Source organism: Oncorhynchus masou, chromosome 12 (assembly GCF_036934945.1).
Source record: "Oncorhynchus masou masou isolate Uvic2021 chromosome 12, UVic_Omas_1.1, whole genome shotgun sequence".
Classification (NCBI taxonomy): domain Eukaryota; kingdom Metazoa; phylum Chordata; class Actinopteri; order Salmoniformes; family Salmonidae; genus Oncorhynchus; species Oncorhynchus masou.
This window is the reverse complement of record NC_088223.1, coordinates 70,635,636-70,652,556: the sequence shown is the minus strand read 5'-3', so window position 1 is coordinate 70,652,556 and position 16,921 is coordinate 70,635,636. Positions and strand designations below refer to the sequence as shown.

At 43.2% G+C, this 16,921-nt stretch overlaps 1 protein-coding gene across 1 annotated transcript in view; it reads left to right on the top strand.

Moving 5' to 3' along the window:
* Positions 1 to 10,548: 10,548 nt before the first annotated feature.
* LOC135550748 (protein phosphatase 1E-like) overlaps positions 10,549 to 16,921 on the top strand; it is an 83,112-nt gene continuing 76,739 nt past the window's right edge. Inside the window, exon 1 of the mRNA XM_064981837.1 lies at positions 10,549 to 10,815. Within this exon, the coding sequence (XP_064837909.1) occupies positions 10,634 to 10,815 (182 nt within the window). The 5' untranslated portion in view covers positions 10,549 to 10,633. The remainder of the gene's footprint in view (positions 10,816 to 16,921) is intronic.

Here is a 16,921-nt window from a genome sequence, read left to right as displayed (position 1 = left end):
AAACGCCATGGCCAGTATACACTTCATCAAATAGTCAGAATTAAGATCTTAGTCGTGCAACTTTACATCTTACGAGGATGTTTGTTGCAATATTTCTCAAGTGAAAAAATTTGCATGAAAACGAGTCACTTGTTGAATGACAATAAGCACTTCAATGAAGAATCCCTACTCGCCAATCAATGGCGAAGGGGCGTTGACTTCTGAAATTTGGCTTGCCTCAAATTATGTTTGTGTGTATGAACAGACGAAAAAAAACGTTACAATGTCATCATAATACACTACATATGCAAAAGTATGTGGACATCAGTGGATTGTGCTTTTTCAGTCACACCCGTTGACGGATATAAAATCAGGCACACAGCCATGCAATTGCCATAGACAAACTCATTAACTTTCTGCCATGCTAGAGTTGCACCGGTCAACTGTAAGTACTGTTATTGTGCAGTGGAAATGTACAGTGGATGGCACAGCTGCGACATGGTAGGCCACACAGCACGGGACTGCCGATTGAAGCGTGTGGTGCGTAAAGATCGTCTGTCCTTGGTTGCAACACTCACTACAGAGTTCCAAACTGCCTCTGGAAGCAACGTCAGCACAATAACTGTTCGTCGGGCGCTTCATGAAATGGGTTTCCATGGCCGAGGAGCCACACACATTCCTAAGATCACCATGCGCAATGCCAAGTGTCGGCTGGAGTGGTGTAAAGCTCACTGCAATTGGACTCTGGAGCAGTGGAAACGTGTTCTCTGGAGGGATGAATAATGCTTCACCATCTGGCATGGGGCTGGGCGACCTGACCTGATAATCATCTTGATGTATTTTATATATGTGTGTGTGTTTTTAGAACACCTACTCATTCAAGGGTTTTTATTTTATGTTTTACTATTTTCTACATTGTAGAATAATAGTGAAGACATCAACACTAATGAAATACGACATGATTCCATGTGTTATCCAAAAAAAAGTGTTAAACAAATCTAAATATGTTTTAAATTTGAGATTCTTCCAAGTAGCCACTCTTTGCCTTTCTGAGAGATTTTCACATTGTTGGCATTCTCTCAACCAGCTTCATGAGGTAGTCAACTGGAATGTATTTCAATTAACAGGTGTGCCTTTTCAGTTCCATTTCCGTCTCTCATGAGGACCGCCACAGGAATGAAAGTCTCAGTTACCTCTGCTGCAGAGGATAAGTTCATTAGAGCTACCAGCCTCAGAAATTGCAGCCCAAATAAATTATTCACAGAGTTCAAGTAACAGACACATCTCAAAATCATCGAACATCGAATTGCTGCAAAGAAAGCAATACTAAAGGACACCAATAAGAAGAGGCTTGCTTGGGCCAAGAAACACGAGCAATGGATATTAGACCGGTGGAAATGTGTCCTTTGGTCTGGAGTCCAACCGCCGTGTCATTGTGAGACGCGGTGTGGGTGAACGGATGATCTCTGCATGTGTATTTCACACCGTAAAGCATGGATGAGGAGGTGTGATGGTGTGGGGATGCTTTGCTGGTGACACTGATGTTATTTATAATTCAAGGCACACAACCAGCATGGCTACCACAGCATTCTGCAGCGATATGCCATCCCATCTGGTTTGGGCTTAGTGGGACTATCATTTGTTTTCAACAGGACAATGACCCAACACACCTCCATGCTGTGTAAGGACTATTTGACCAAGAAGGAGAGTGATGTAGTGCTGCATTAGATGACCTGGCCTCCACAATCCCCCGACCTCAACACAATTGAGACGGTTTGGGATGAGTCGGACCGCAGAGTGAAGTAAAAGCATATGTGGGAACTCCTTCAAGACTGTTGGAAAAGCATTCCAGGTGAAGCTGGCTGAAAGAATGCAAAGCTGTCATCAAGGCAAAGGGTGGCTATTTGGAAAAATCTCAAAAATAAAATATATTTTTATTTGTTTAACACTGTGAATATTACATGATTCCATATACTGTATTATAATGTTGATGTCTTTACTATTATTCTGCAATGTAGAAAAAAAATGTAACTTCTCCTCTGAGACATTATTTTACTGTGACAATGTGTTTGTGTCCATGTGACCAATTATGTTGGATCAAACCTCAAATGCAAATAGCGAGTTGAAACCGCTTGTCACAAAGAAGTGATCTCTCATCTTTGTTGTGTGTGTGAGAGAGCAGAGAGGAAGAGGCGAAACGAGAGGTATCACTCTCGCCAAAATAACCTCAATGCATTTTTATGGGCTTATTTTGGACCTAAGCTTGTCATCTGCTTACCTGCCTTTCAGACGACTCCCATTGTTATTTATATGTAAATGTAAAGTTGCACAGAAGGAGCAAAAGACACGAGACAAAAAAAGTAACATGAATAAGCGGAGATCAATAAGCGGCGATCAATGCTCAACGAAAAATAACCAAACCTTGATTCTAGACCACTGCGCCCGGGCGGCAGTGCATCGCAGTGCTAGCTGTACCACCAGAAACTCTGGGTTCGAGCCCAGGCTCTGGCGCGACCGGGAGGGGGAATGGCCTGAGCTCTTCGCTTTCCATGGCAGAACACTGACATTCCTGTCTTGCATGAAATCACGTACAGAACGAGCAGTGTGGCTGGTGGCATTGTCATACTGGAAGGTCATGTAAGGATGAGCCTGCAGGAAGAGTACCATATGAGGGAGGAGGATGTCTTCCCTGTAACGCACAGTGTTGAGATTGCCTACAATGACAACAAGCTCAATCCGATGATGCTGTGACAACATGACGGACCCTTCACCTCCAAATCGATCCCGCTCCAGAGTACAGGCCTCGGTGTAACGCTCATTCCTTCAACGATAAACGCGAATCCGGCCATCACCCCTGGTGAGACAAAACCACGACTCGTTAGTGAAGAGCACTTTTTGCAAGTCCTGTCTGGTCCAGCGATGGTGGGTTTGTGCCATAGGTGACGTTGTTGCTGGTGAGGACCTGTCTTACAACAGGCCTACAAGCCCTCAGTCCAGCCTCTCTCAGCCTATTGCGGACAGTCTGAGCACTAATGGGGGGATTGTGTGTTCCGGGCAGTTGTTGTTGCCCTGGCCACATCTACAGTCCTCATGCCTCCTTGCAGCATGCCTAAGGCACGTTCACGCAGATGAGCAGGGACCCTGGGCACCTTTCTTTTGGTGTTTTTGGTCATTATGGCCAAACAGTTCTATTTTTGTTTCAGACCAGAGGACATTTCTCCAAAAAGTATGATCTTTCTCTCCATGTTCAGTTGCAAACCGTAGTCTGGCTGTTTTATGGCGGTTTTGGAGCAGTGGCTTCTTCCTTGCTGAGCGGCCTTTCAGGTTATGTCGATATAGGACTCGTTTTACTGTGAATATAGATACTTTTGTACCTGTTTCCTCCAGCATCTTTACAAGGTCCTTTACTGTTGTTTTAGGATTGATTTGCACTTTTTGCACCAAAGTACGTTCATCTCTAGGAGACAGAACGCCTCTCCTTCCTGAGCGGTATGACGGCTGCGTGGTCCCATGGTGTTTATACTTGCATACTATTGTTTGTACAGATGAACGTGGTACCTTCAGGCGTTTGGAAATTGCTCCCAAGGGTGAACCAGACTTGTGGAGGTCTACAATGTTTTTTCTGAGGGCTTGGCTGATTTCTTTTGATTTTCCCTTGATGTCAAGCAAATACATCCACAGGTACACCACCAATTGACTCAAATGATGTCAATTATCCGATCAGAAGCTTCTAAAGCAATGACATAATTATCTGGAATTTTCCAAGCTGTTTAAAGGCACAGTCAACTTCTGACTTCAACTGTATGTGTGGTATTCTTACCTGAGGGAAGGCATTGGTTTTGTTTTGATATATGTATAATTGGTGGGATTATAGATTTGGTGTGGGACAATTGTATGAATTGAGTGCATTTGATAACAGTGAATGGATATATGCTAGTCAATATCAAGAATTTCTATGTACTGAAATAAACCTAGACTGGTATAGACAAGTATTTAAGACTAGTACAAGAAAGAGAGACATTTGTTAATTGAGTATTGGGAAAGACATGTTGTGAGTTTACTCTTCCATTACATCCACAAGAGAGGAGACAGGGAGACCCCCGTATTGAAGTTAAAATACAATTGAAATCAATTGTGGTTATTTACCACACATGTGGAACCATTTACAGTAGCGTGGTTAGTGAATGAATGTGAAACTAAAGAAGAACCCCTTAGAGAAAATAGAACTGCGTTAGGATGATATACCCATGTTGGATTCTACTACCCGAATACGGGGAAAGAACTGGGTTTGCAGTACCATACAGATAAGTCACTCAGTCCACATTACATAGAACCTGATTAAAACAAAATCACGGGGCTCAATGACAGATTCAACCAAAGGCAGTGCAGAGACAGTGGGTCCCACACCAATGAAACATATTAGTCCCAAACAATATTTACAGGACAAATATCCCTACTTGAAAACCGACCTGGACTGGGTGTTTTGTAAATGGACAAACAAAGAAGGAAAGTACAGATATCCGGTCACAGGAACATTTGATGTGTGATGTGATAAGTGACATAGTCATGGGAAGGCAAGCCAGTAAGAAGAAGATTAATAAGAAGTTTACCATACTGTCAGCCACTATATTGGGACTAATTTGGACTGAAGGACAGACATTTTATGCTCAAAGTCAGTTGAAACAGTTGAGTCAAAGGGTAACGGAACAAGAGAAAAAGAGACTCAGGTTTAGTCCCAATATAGTGGCTGACAGTATGGTAACCTGTCACTTATCTCATCACACTTAGTCTTATCAAATGTTCCTGTGTGGGCCCCTTCACCCTATAGCTCCCCCACCTTATGAAGATAAAGAATGAGGTGTGGAAGTGATAGCTACTGGTACAACGGTAATTATTAAGGGGAACTAAGGAAAGAAGATGAAGGAGAAGAGGGTGAGAGTCTACAAATGGAGAAAAAAAAAGAATAGAATGTGATAGAGAAACAGTTTCTGTAATTGTCGGAATTAAGGTCCCCCGGGTCCTCTTCAACCCCTCTAGGAAACCCAGACAAAGACAGGAAGATTCCGCATATGGCCAGCAGTTCATATAAGGGCAGTAGTGGACCCTGGGATCCGGAGAAGGACTGGGAAACAGGCAGTAAGAAAAAGATCCCATACAAACCAGTGTGAACTGCCAGACATGATGGAAGAACAAAGTTTGGAACAAGTAAAAGAATACTGTGTTTTTAAAGAACAATGGAAAGACTTAAGGCGAAAAGTCTGCGAACCCCCGAGAACAACTGAGGGAACTACATGATGACGATTCTGAGGCAATATGACAAACTAAAAAGGTGAGCCTGACATGGTGATGAACACTCCTGTTCCTACAGCGCCCCCACGTGGACATGCGCCGCAACCACAGCACATCGTGCCTTCTGTACAATTTCCCCCTCAGACTTATGGGAACCCACAACCATGGGGCCCACCATCACCCAAAATACCACCTATACAATGCTGGGGGTGTGGACAATTTGGACACATGAGGAACCAATGTCTACAAAATCCTCAATATCAAGAATGGGCTACAACACCTGGAGGGAGACAAAATTTCAGGGGAGGAAACGGGAGGATACCAACAACAATGTGGATATCAGCAGCAACCCCAAACCTATAGAGGACCTCCACAGCAGGCACAAGGAGGTTACAAGCCTGGTCCTGGCCACCAAGGAGGACGCGGAGGAAATTAACCACAGAGAGGGGGAAGAGGTGGTGTCTGGCCACAAGGAAATCAGAACACCAACAGTTCTTATTTTCCTGACGATCAGCAATGAAGAGGCCCAGACCCTTTCCTCCAGTGTCCCCAGTACATATTCAAAGATGGGGGAGGGGAAAAGGACCCAATAATCAAACTTCGGGTACATGGAAGAACTATCCCATTCTTAATTGACACTGGAACCCACTGTTCTTGCTTAGGTGCACCAGCCTGACCTCTGACACTGCCCTGACTGTCGATGACAGTTTTGCATATATAGATCAAACTACAGGGATGAAACATGCAGGGTTTGGTATTGAGACAATTGATAGAACCACTCACACACAACAACCATTACCAGATACTTTCTCAGCTCAACAGGCTGAACTTTTGGCACTAACCACTGCCTGTAAAATGGGAGAAGGGAAAAGGGTTACAATTTTCTCTGATTTTGCTTATGCAATAGGGGTTCTATCTCTCCTGGTGTGGTATCTGGAGGAGTAGGGGTTTGTCTCCCCTGGTGTGGTGTCAGGAGGAGTAGGGGTTTTCACAATGCTAGTGGAAGTCCTATTCGTAATAGGACTATGGTTTTAGATCTCTTGGAGGCTATGATACTGCTCTCTGCTTTGATTATTGTGAAGGTTGCTGCTCATTTTGTGAGTATGGGTAACGCCATGGCAGATGATGCTGCTAAATTGGCTGCCTCAAAGTGTCATGGCCACTCCATGTTCTTCTCTGCTACTGTTTGGAAATACACTGATTTGGCATCTAAACAGGCTTTGGATGTTGGTTCTTATTTGGTATGGCAACAGTAGAGTTGTAAACTTGACCCCGTTTCTAAAATTCTGAGACATATTCTGTCTGGCAAGTGGTCCATGGTATTTAAAAAAAAAATCTGTTATTTTACCAGGTAAGTCTCAGAACACGTTCTCATTTACAGCAACGACCTGGGAAATAATTACAGGGGAGAAATGAGCCAATTGTAAACTGGGGATTATTAGGTGACCATGATGGTTCCAGATTGGGAATTTAGCCAGGACACCAGGGTTAACACCCCTACTCTTATGATAAGTGCCATGGGATCTTTAATGACCTCAGGGAGTCAGGACACCCATTTAACGTCCCATCTGAAAGACAGCACCCTACACAGGGCAGTGCCCTGGGACATTGGGATATTTTTTAGACCAGAGGAAAAAGTGCCCCCTACTGGCCCTCTAACACCACTTCCAGCAGCTACTGGTCTCCCATCCAGGGACTGACCAGGACCAACCCTGCTTAGCTTCAGAAGCAAGCCAGCAGTGGTATGCTGCTGGCTCTAACCTGGTACGGCACATTTGTCAAGGGGGATACGAGAGGCAATTTCTTTGGATTGGTTTCATCCAAATTTGACTCAGCACGTGAAACAGTTTCTGTTTCGATGTGCTACGTGCATGCAAATTAACATTGCCAAAGGAACACCTCTGAAACCAGGTCATTTCCCTATGCCATGAGGACTCTTTGTCCATCTTGCCATGGATTTTATAGATCTTGCAAAAAGAAAGGAAAAGGTACTGTTTAGTCCTTATTGACAGGTTCACCAGGTGGGTGGAGGCATTTCCCACCACACACTGTGATGCTAAGACAGTAGCAAAGCTACTAGTGAGGGAAATAAGACATAGATTTGGTGTTCCTGAGGTTTTATCTGCAGACAATGGTACCCACTTCACTGGTGATGCAGTGAAGCAGGTAGCCATAATGATGGGAGTCCATCTACCACCCCTATAGTAATGGGGTTACCGAGAGAGCTAACCAATCCATTAAACAAGGGTTAGCTAAGGTATGCCACTCCACCAAGAAATCTTGGGTTGATTGTTTCCACTGGTGTTAATGAAAATGCTCAGTAGTGTTAATAAAGGCCTGGGGTATACACCCCATGAAATGTTGACAGGAAGAAACATGTTCCGGCACACAGACCCATGACTGACAGACAAATAGACCTCACTCTAACTGAAGTAGAACACTTGGAATACATGAAAGATTTAACTACTATTGTCAGATCTCTCCACTCTCACTCTAGGAAAGCTCAGGAGGAGGTACCAGGTGAGGACCCCGACTACCTGCTTGTGGAGGTTGGAGACTGGGTCAAAATCTGGGTCTACAAGAGAAAATGGAACCAGCCAAGATGGATGGGGCCATTCAAGGTAACCATGGCAACACCAACGGTGGTCAAAGTTCAGGAAAGGTCTGGTTGGCACCACCTGTCCCACAGCCAGAAGGTGTTCAGCCCACAGGAGATGATGGAGCCAGACACTGAAACAAGAGGCAGAAACAGATGTGAGTCGAGACCAAAGACTTGAAAAAGATGAACGGCAAGACCAAAGCCCTGAAGAACCAAATGTTTTACATGAGCAGCAAGGTTATGTTGTAAATAAATAAACCCTTAGGGGGGTATAAGAGAGGGAAGATGACAACATGTGGTCATTGGTGGTTGACTGTGTTGGCTCTATCCACACTACTTGTTTGTGTGGGTGAAGCCGGCCCTGTCAACAAGTGGGTAAAGTTTATTCGAGACTTTGATAGAAAAGTGTCCCCAAAAGGGACTGCGGTGTCAATTTTGTGGTTCGCTGGGAAATTTGGAAATGTTATGGGCCAGACTTTAATCGGTGTCTTATCATTTGTAGTTCCTGTGTTGATAGGCTTTTGCTGTGTTTTGATTTTTTTTGTGGTATTGGCAGTGAAAAAGACCTTGCCTGGTTTAATGGTATTAGCTTTACCTGCCTCCTATGATGCTACTGGTGTTGACCCCAACTATGACCCCCTTGCTTGCACAACTGACCCAGATGATGTGATGGTTGTGAATGGTTAAAAGTTTCAGATGTCTGTCGATTTCTGTACATGGTTATATGAGACTAGGCAGTCTCAAAATGGGGAATGTTGGGGGTTACCCTGGGGGTCGGGTGTAGGGCTACACCAATGCCATGATTACTGTATATATGTGATAACCTTTGTAGGCTTGCAATGCGCCATGATGGAAAAGTACTGGGTAAATGGAGATGTACTGCTTTAGTTCTCAGGCTGACAATTGTCTTCACCTGCTGTTAGTCACGCAGGCTCAAGGCTGAGATAGTAGAGTGAGAAACCACAGTCTAGACATGTTTTTCTCATCATCGATACTTTGTATCTAATCCAATGCAACAATGTTAAGATATGATTGACAGTAGGTTGTATAAAAGTATGGTCACCTGTTTTTGCGACACATATCTTTACTATAGACTACTGAGGTACTCTGTATGTGAATCTCTGTCTGCAATTGCATTTGATTACTAAAGCGTTTCATACCAAGGTTCCTGTGTCTGTGTCAAAGGACCACCAACCAACTCCCAATCACAGCCAGTTGTGATACAGCCCCGGATCAAACCAGGGTCTGTAGTGACGCCTCTAGCACTGATATGCAGTGCCTTAGACCGATGTGCCACTAAGGAGCCCAAAGTAAAAGGCACATGACAGCCCTCTTGCACCTAAAGGACTCTCAGACCATGAGTAACAAGATTCTCTAGTCTGATGAAACCAAGATTGAACTCTTTGGCTCGAATGCCAAGCATCACTTCTGGAGGAAACCTGGCACCATCCCTATGGTGAAGAATGGTGGTGGCAGTATCATGCTGTGGGTATGTCTTTCAGCAGCAGGGACTGGGAGACTAGTCAGGATCGAGGGAAAGATGAACGGAGCAAAGTAGAGATCCTTGACGTAAACCTGCTTAAGACCTTAGACTGGAGTGAAGGTTCATCTTTTCAACAGGACAATGACCCTAAGCACACAGCCAAGACAACGCAGGAGTGGCTTCGGGACAAGTCTGAGTGTCCCGCCCAGACTTGAACCCGATCTAACATCTCTGGAGAGACCTGAAAATATTTGCACAGCGACGTTTCTTATCCAACCTGACAGAGCTTAAGAGGACCTGCAGAGAAGAATGGGGAAAACTCCACAAATACAGGTGTGCCAAGACTCGAGGCTGTAATTGCTGTAAAGGTGCTTCAACAAAGTACTGAGTAAACGGTCTGAATACTTATGTAAATGTGATATTTCTGTTTTTATTTGTAATAAATTTGAAAAATATTCTAAACTGTTTTTCTTTGTCATTATGGGGTATTGTGTGTAGATTTAGGGGGAGAACAATGTAATCCATTTTAGAATAAGGCTGTAACATAACCAAATGTGGAAAAGGTCAAGGGGACTGAATACTTTCCAACTGCACTGTATGCTAATGATATTTGTTAGTTACTGCACAGTGAAGGTAATTTGCCCACCTTTAAAGCTTATTTTAAAGCATGTGGTTTATTTAATCCAACGAGTATCTATTATATTGACAAGAAAGTTGTGTGACCACTCTTACAATGGAACTGCATGTCCTCAAAGATGGAAGTCAGGCGGGAGGCGAGATCTGGTGGGACAATTCTAGCCAATGAGAGGGTATATACGAGTGTGAACAAAAGGCACAAGTCCGATATAAATTCGTTTTTTTCCTAAATTGCCGAAATGCCACGTGCATCCACTTATTAGTGCATTCGTAACAACCTAAACATTACGACACTTCTATCCGATCAAATAAGCTTCACTTAGCAAATTAGTAATTGTTTGTTTAACAAATTCGACACTTATTAACCTCCATTCAAAAACTCCTCACTTTGATCTTATTTTCGCGGTGACTCTCTTGTACGTGCGCGTTCCCAAACCTGACGCTTCCTCCCTTTTATAAATAAAAAAAATCCTCCCCTTTCCTATACGTTATCATCATCCACCCACCCTCTTCTGTGATAGAGCGAAAGCCTTGTTTACGCGCGCGCGTTCCCAACAGGCACCAGTGGGGAGCTGTCCAGCCAGCGATTTGAAGTAGTCTTCTTGCCCGGATACTGCTGTCTCTTGTCTGTCCAGGAATGAGAAGTGATGGCCGGCTCTGCAGCAGAGGAGAAAACCTTCCGAAGGTTCCTGGAGCTCTTCCTCCGAGAGATGAGGCCACCACTTCAGGAGAACGACCCTGTCCCAATGCGCCCTTTATCGGACCTCACCTCGGCGGACGAAGTGGAAGGGGAATGCCTCGATATGTGTCTTCAGCACCTGTGCAAATAGTAAGTACCGATTTGATTTTATAAATTGTTTTTGTATGCAGCTTAAACGAACGGTTTGTGTTTTCCTTTTGCATGACCAGTTTCAACAAGAATAGGTCAGGAATTTGGAGTCAACCTAAGTGAATGTACACTATAATTGTGTTGGCTGTAGTCTATTTTACAATAATCTGCTATGACTGATTTTACGGAAACACAGTTAATATAAAATATAAGCCACCGTTAGCCTACACTGTTCTAAATAAAATAAGCAGCTTTTACATTCTGTATGCAATTTGGTTGCTACAGAATTGCTCTCCGGTCAGTTTTGCCGGGTGGCCTGTGAAGCCACTTGCAATGTTCTGACATCGTCATCTCCCATGTTGCTGCCGACGTCATTGGATGGCTTATGTTGTGACATATGTAAGAGAGGAAAGACGAACTTCAAATATATTTCAGCTGTACGTCGGTTCCTCTCCTTCCATTCGTGCATCCAAGTTAATCGAGGTACAGTTAATGTGAATTCACCCTCTCTTTTTGCGTCGCACGACGTCATTTCATTCGTAGGAAGGAACTATTGCATTATTAACCATAGCAGACTTTCCGATTCATACAGTTTAGTCGTACAGGCATGACAACAGTACGGAAATGACACTATACACACTTTGTTCACTATGTCCTGATTTGCCTTTTTTGTTCTCAATTTCTGTGTTATTCGCAACCATCTTTAGCTCACCTGCGCTCGTGGGCCCGGGCTCCACAGTACATTAAATTCAAAGCTATAAGTGTGTGGTCAGGTTTGAGCATTTTTTGATATATTACGTCACACTCGCACCCATAAATAGTACATCAAACCACCGAAGAGCCCGAAAAGACCATTGTGAATTTCTCAAGCATGTCGAGGATGATTGCAATTTGATACTTGTAATTTTGACACCACCAATAAACGACACAACAAGAAGCAAACATAGAGCCATTTAATTGCCACTATAAAAGGCACCCAAGTGTTTGGAAATAGTGAATACTTGACCTTGTAAATGTGAGCTTTCAATGTATTATGTTTGATCTGTGTTTAATTTACATAGAGCTATTGAACTCAATGTTGAATTGGAAGTGCTGTGTTGGGTTTCTGTCAGTAGTTTACTGAAGCTATTCCATATCATACAACATTATTTTGATGTTCACTCCCTATTGCCCCATTTCAAAGACCTAATCTTGTTGTGCGAATGCCACCCATTCCGAATGTTTGGGAAGAGACTGAAGCGTTGAGATGAGTTGTTGTATCAGTCTGCTAGATCTGTTTTGCACAAAGATCTTATTGTCTATGACTGTTTGTTTTATTCAAATGTGCACACAGCTCTGGATGCTGCCAGAGCCTATACTACCAGAACAGACAGTAGGCCTGGTGTTTACAGTGGGGCAAAAAAGTATTTAGTCAGCCACCAATTGTGCAAGTTCTCCCACTTAAAAAGATGAGAGGCCTGTAATTTTCATCATAGGTACACTTCAACCATGACAGACAAAATGAGGGTAAAAAATCCAGAAAATCACATTGTAGGATTTTTAATGAATTTATTTGCAATTTATGGTGGAAAATAAGTATTTGGTCACCTACAAACAAGCAAGATTTCTGGTTCTCACAGACCTGTAACTTATTCTTTAAGAGGCTCCTCTGTCTTCCACCCGTTACCTGTATTAATGGCACCTGTTTGAACTTGTTATCAGTATAAAAGACACCTGTCCACAACCTCAAACAGTCACACTCCAAACTCCATCTATGGCCAAGACCAAAGAGCTGTCAAAGGACACCAGAAACAAAATTGTAGACCTGCACCAGGCTGGGAAGACTGAATCTGCAATAGGTAAGCAGCTTGGTTTAAAGAAATCAACTGTGGGAGCAATTATTAGGAAATGGAAGACATACAAGACCACTGATAATCTCCCTCGATCTGGGGCTCCAGATCAAACATCATGCTTTGGGGCTGTTTTTCTGCAAAGGGACCAGGACGACTGATCCGTGTAAAGGAAAGAATGAATGGGGCCATGTATTGTGAGATTTTGAGTGAAAACCTCCTTCCATCAGCAAGGGCATTGAAGATGGAACGTGGCTGGGTCTTTCAGCATGACACTGATCCCAAACACACAGCCCGGGCAACGAAGGAGTAGCTTCGTAAGAAGCATTTCAAGGTCCTGGAGTGGCCTAGCCAGTCTCCAGATCTCAACCCCATAGAAAATCTTTGGAGGGAGTTGAAAGTCCATGTTGCCCAGCAACAGCCCCAAAACATCACTGCTCTAGAGGATATCTGCATGGAGGAATGGGCCAAAATACCAGCAACAGTGTGTGAAAACCTTGTGAAGACTTACAGAAAACATTTGACCTCTGTCATTGCCAACAAAGGGTATATAACAAAGTATTGAGAAACTTTTGTTATTGACCAAATACTTATTTTCCACCATAATTTGCAAATAAATTCATTAAAAATCCTACAATGTGATTTTCTGGATTTTTTTTCTTCTCATTTTGTCTGTCATAGTTGAAGTGTACCTATGATGAAAATTACAGGCCTCTCTCATCTTTTTAAGTGGGAGAACTTGCACAATTGGTGGCTGACTAAATACTTTTTTGCCCTACTGTATATATTGACATATATGAAATATAATTGACCCCATGGATAAGCCTACGTTTATCTAATGAGAACTCACATATTATGCATTTATTACACAAAAACAATTTCCATTTGTGGATATTTGCAGTGTTTCCTGGTTCCCTCTCTCTAAAGTTATCATAGTTTGATTATTTGTTTTCCACTGTGTCATTCCTGCAGCTCTAATGATAGTATTTTTAAAGGAGAGCAATGTCTTAATATGGCACAAAGTGAGACACATTCTTATACACTGTGCTGCAAGCATCAGCTCCTGTTGTGTTTCAGCTGAACGTGTGATTTATTTTGTCTCTGGGTTGAAGATCTAATAATAGGCCTGGGAGAGAGGTGGAGATCCCCTTTGCTGCTCTCCCTGTCTGTGTGTGCGTGCATGCATGCGAGTTGCTCACAGTGTGCATATGTGCGTATTCGAAATGGTGGAAATTAACGCAGATGTGGATTTGTGTGTGTGTGTGTGTGTGTGTACGTTTGCAATGACGCCAGTGTGAATACAATTTTGTCACATTCCCATCCCTACCTGAGAGATTTAAGGCACACATTTGAAAGGTAGAGAAATCCGCTCGGTTTCACACTTATGTGGGGGGGAATTGTGGCATGGTACACCCGGGCCAGCGTCAGCCGGCTCAGTGTGTGGGTGAGACGCAACCCTCCTCTCAAACTGTCATGGCTGACACGTAATGATACTTCTGGAGGATAAAGGAATCACAACACCGAAATGGGACTGCGCTCTCTATCGTATATATGTCACATTTAATGAGAACTCACTTTTGAATTTAACCCAAAAAAGTAGGGTATGATTGTCACAACAATGTCAAAACATTCAAGTGACAGGAATGCTTTGACTTTGCGAACAGGAAGTCTGCTTATTGTCTGTCTGGATTTCTTAAACACTGTACACAAAGATCATGTACTTATGCAGCCATCAAATATAACAGTTGATCATTATCCAACCATCAAACACAAGTATGACCATTGACCTTCATTTGAATTTGTACCTACTCTGTGATTGACAGAATATGCTGGAAGCAGCACTGTCGGAAGCAAAGTAGGACGCAGACCTCACTCAGTTATTGTTAACGAGTGGCCACCTCTGTCCCGCTACAGCAGTGCAATTCCTGGGAAGTGTGTGTGTGTGTGTGTGTGTGTTTTTTTAATTGTATTTTTTCACCTTTATTTAACCAGGTAAGCTAGTTGAGAACAAGTTCTCATTTGCAACTGCGACCTGGCCAATATAAAGCATAGCAGTTCGACACATACAACAACACAGAGTGACACATGGAATGAACAAAACATACAGTCAATAATACAGTAGAAAAAAAGACAACAAAGTCTATATACAGTGAGTGCAAATTAGGTCAAATAAGGGAGTTAAGGCAATAAATAGGCCATGGTGGCGAAGTAATTACAATATGGCAATTAAACACTGGAATGGTAGATGTGCAAAAGATGGATGTGCAAGTAGAGATACTGTGGTGCAAAAGGAGCTAAATAAATAAATACAGTATGGGGATGAGTTAGATAGATGGGCTGTATACAGATGGGTTATGAACAGGTGCAGTGATCTGACAGCTGGTTCTTAAAGCTAGTGAGGGAGATGGGAATATCCAGCTTCAGTGATTTTTTGCAGTTAGTTCCAGTCAGTGGCAGCAGAGAACTGGAAGGAAAGGTGACCAAAGGAGGAATTGGCTTTGGGGGTGACCAGTGAGATATACCTGCTGGAGCGCGTGCTACGAGTGGGTGCTGTTATGGTAACCAGCGAGCTGAGATAGGGTGGGGCTTTACCTAGCAGAGACTTGTAGATAACCTGTAGCCAGTGGGTTTGGCGACGAGTATGAAGCGAGGGCCAGCCAACGAGAGCTCATTGGTCACAGTGGTGAGTAGTGTATGGGGCTTTGGTGGCAAAACGGATGGCACTGTGATAGACTACATCCAGTTTGCTGAGTAGAGTGTTGGAGGCTATTTTATAGATGACATCGCCGAAGTCAAGGATCGGTAGGATGGTCAGTTTTACGAAGGTATGTTTGACAGCATGATTGAAGGAAGCTTTGTTGCGAAATAGGAAGCCGATTCTAGATTTCATTTTTGATTGGAGATGCTTAATGTGAGTCTGGAAGGAGAGTTTACAGTCTAGCCAGACACCTAGGTATTTGTAGTTATCCACGTATTCTAAGTCAGAGCCGTCCAGAGTAGTGATGCTGGGCGGGCAGGTGCGGGCAATGATCTGTTGAATAGCATGCATTTAGCTTTATTTGCGTTTAAGAGCAGTTGGAGGCCACGGAAGGCATTGTATGGCATTGAAGCTCGTCTGGAGGTTAGTTAACACAGTGTCCAAAGAAGGGCCAGAAGTATACAGAATGGTGTCGTCTGCGTAGAGGTGGATCAGAGAATCACCAGCAGCAAGAGCGACATCATTGATGTATACAGAGAAGAGAGTCGGCCAGAGAATTGAACCCTGTGGCACCCCCATAGAGACTGCCAGAGGTCCGGACAACAGGCCCTCCGATTTGACACACTGAGCTCTATCAGAGAAGTAGTTGGTGAACCAGGCGAGGCAATCATTTGAGAAACCAAGGCTGTTGAGTCTGCCAATAAGAATATGGTGATTGACAGAGTCTAAAGTTATGATATCGTTAAAGACCTTGTGGCTGAGGTGCACCCATGACCAGCTCGGAAACCAGATTGCATAGCGGAGAAGGTACGATTTGATTCAAAATGGTCAGTAATCTGTTTGTTAACTTGGCTTTCGAAGACCTTAGAGATGCAGGGTAGGATAGATCAAATCAAATTTTATTTGTCACATACACATGGTTAGCAGATGTTAATGCGAGTGTAGCGAAATGCTTGTGCTTTTAGTTCCGACAATGCAGTAATAACCAACAAGTAATCTAACTAACAATTCCTAAACTACTGTCTTATACACAGTGTAAGGGGATGAAGAATATGTACATAAGGATATATGAATGAGTGATGGTACAGAGCAGCATAGGCAAGATACAATAGATGGTATCGAGTACAGTATATACATATGAGATGAGTATGTAAACAAAGTGGCATAGTTAAAGTGGCTAGTGATACATGTATTACATAAGGATGCAGTCGATGATATAGAGTACAGTATATGCGTATGCATATGAGATGAATAATGTAGGGTAAGTAACATTATATAAGGTAGCATTGTTTAAAGTGGCTAGTGATATATATATATTGGTCTGTAGCAGTTTGGATCTAGAGTGTCTCCCCCTTCGAAGAGGGGGATGACCGCGGCAGCTTTCCAATCTTTGGGAATATCAGACGATACAAGAGGTTGAACAGGCTAGTAATAGGGGTTGCAACAATTTCGGCAGATAATTTTAGAAAGGGAGGGTCCAGATTGTCTAGCCCGGCTGATTTGTAGGGGTCCAGATTTTGCAGCTCTTTCAGAACATCAGCTATCTGGGTATGGGTGAAGAAGAAATGGTGGGGGCTTG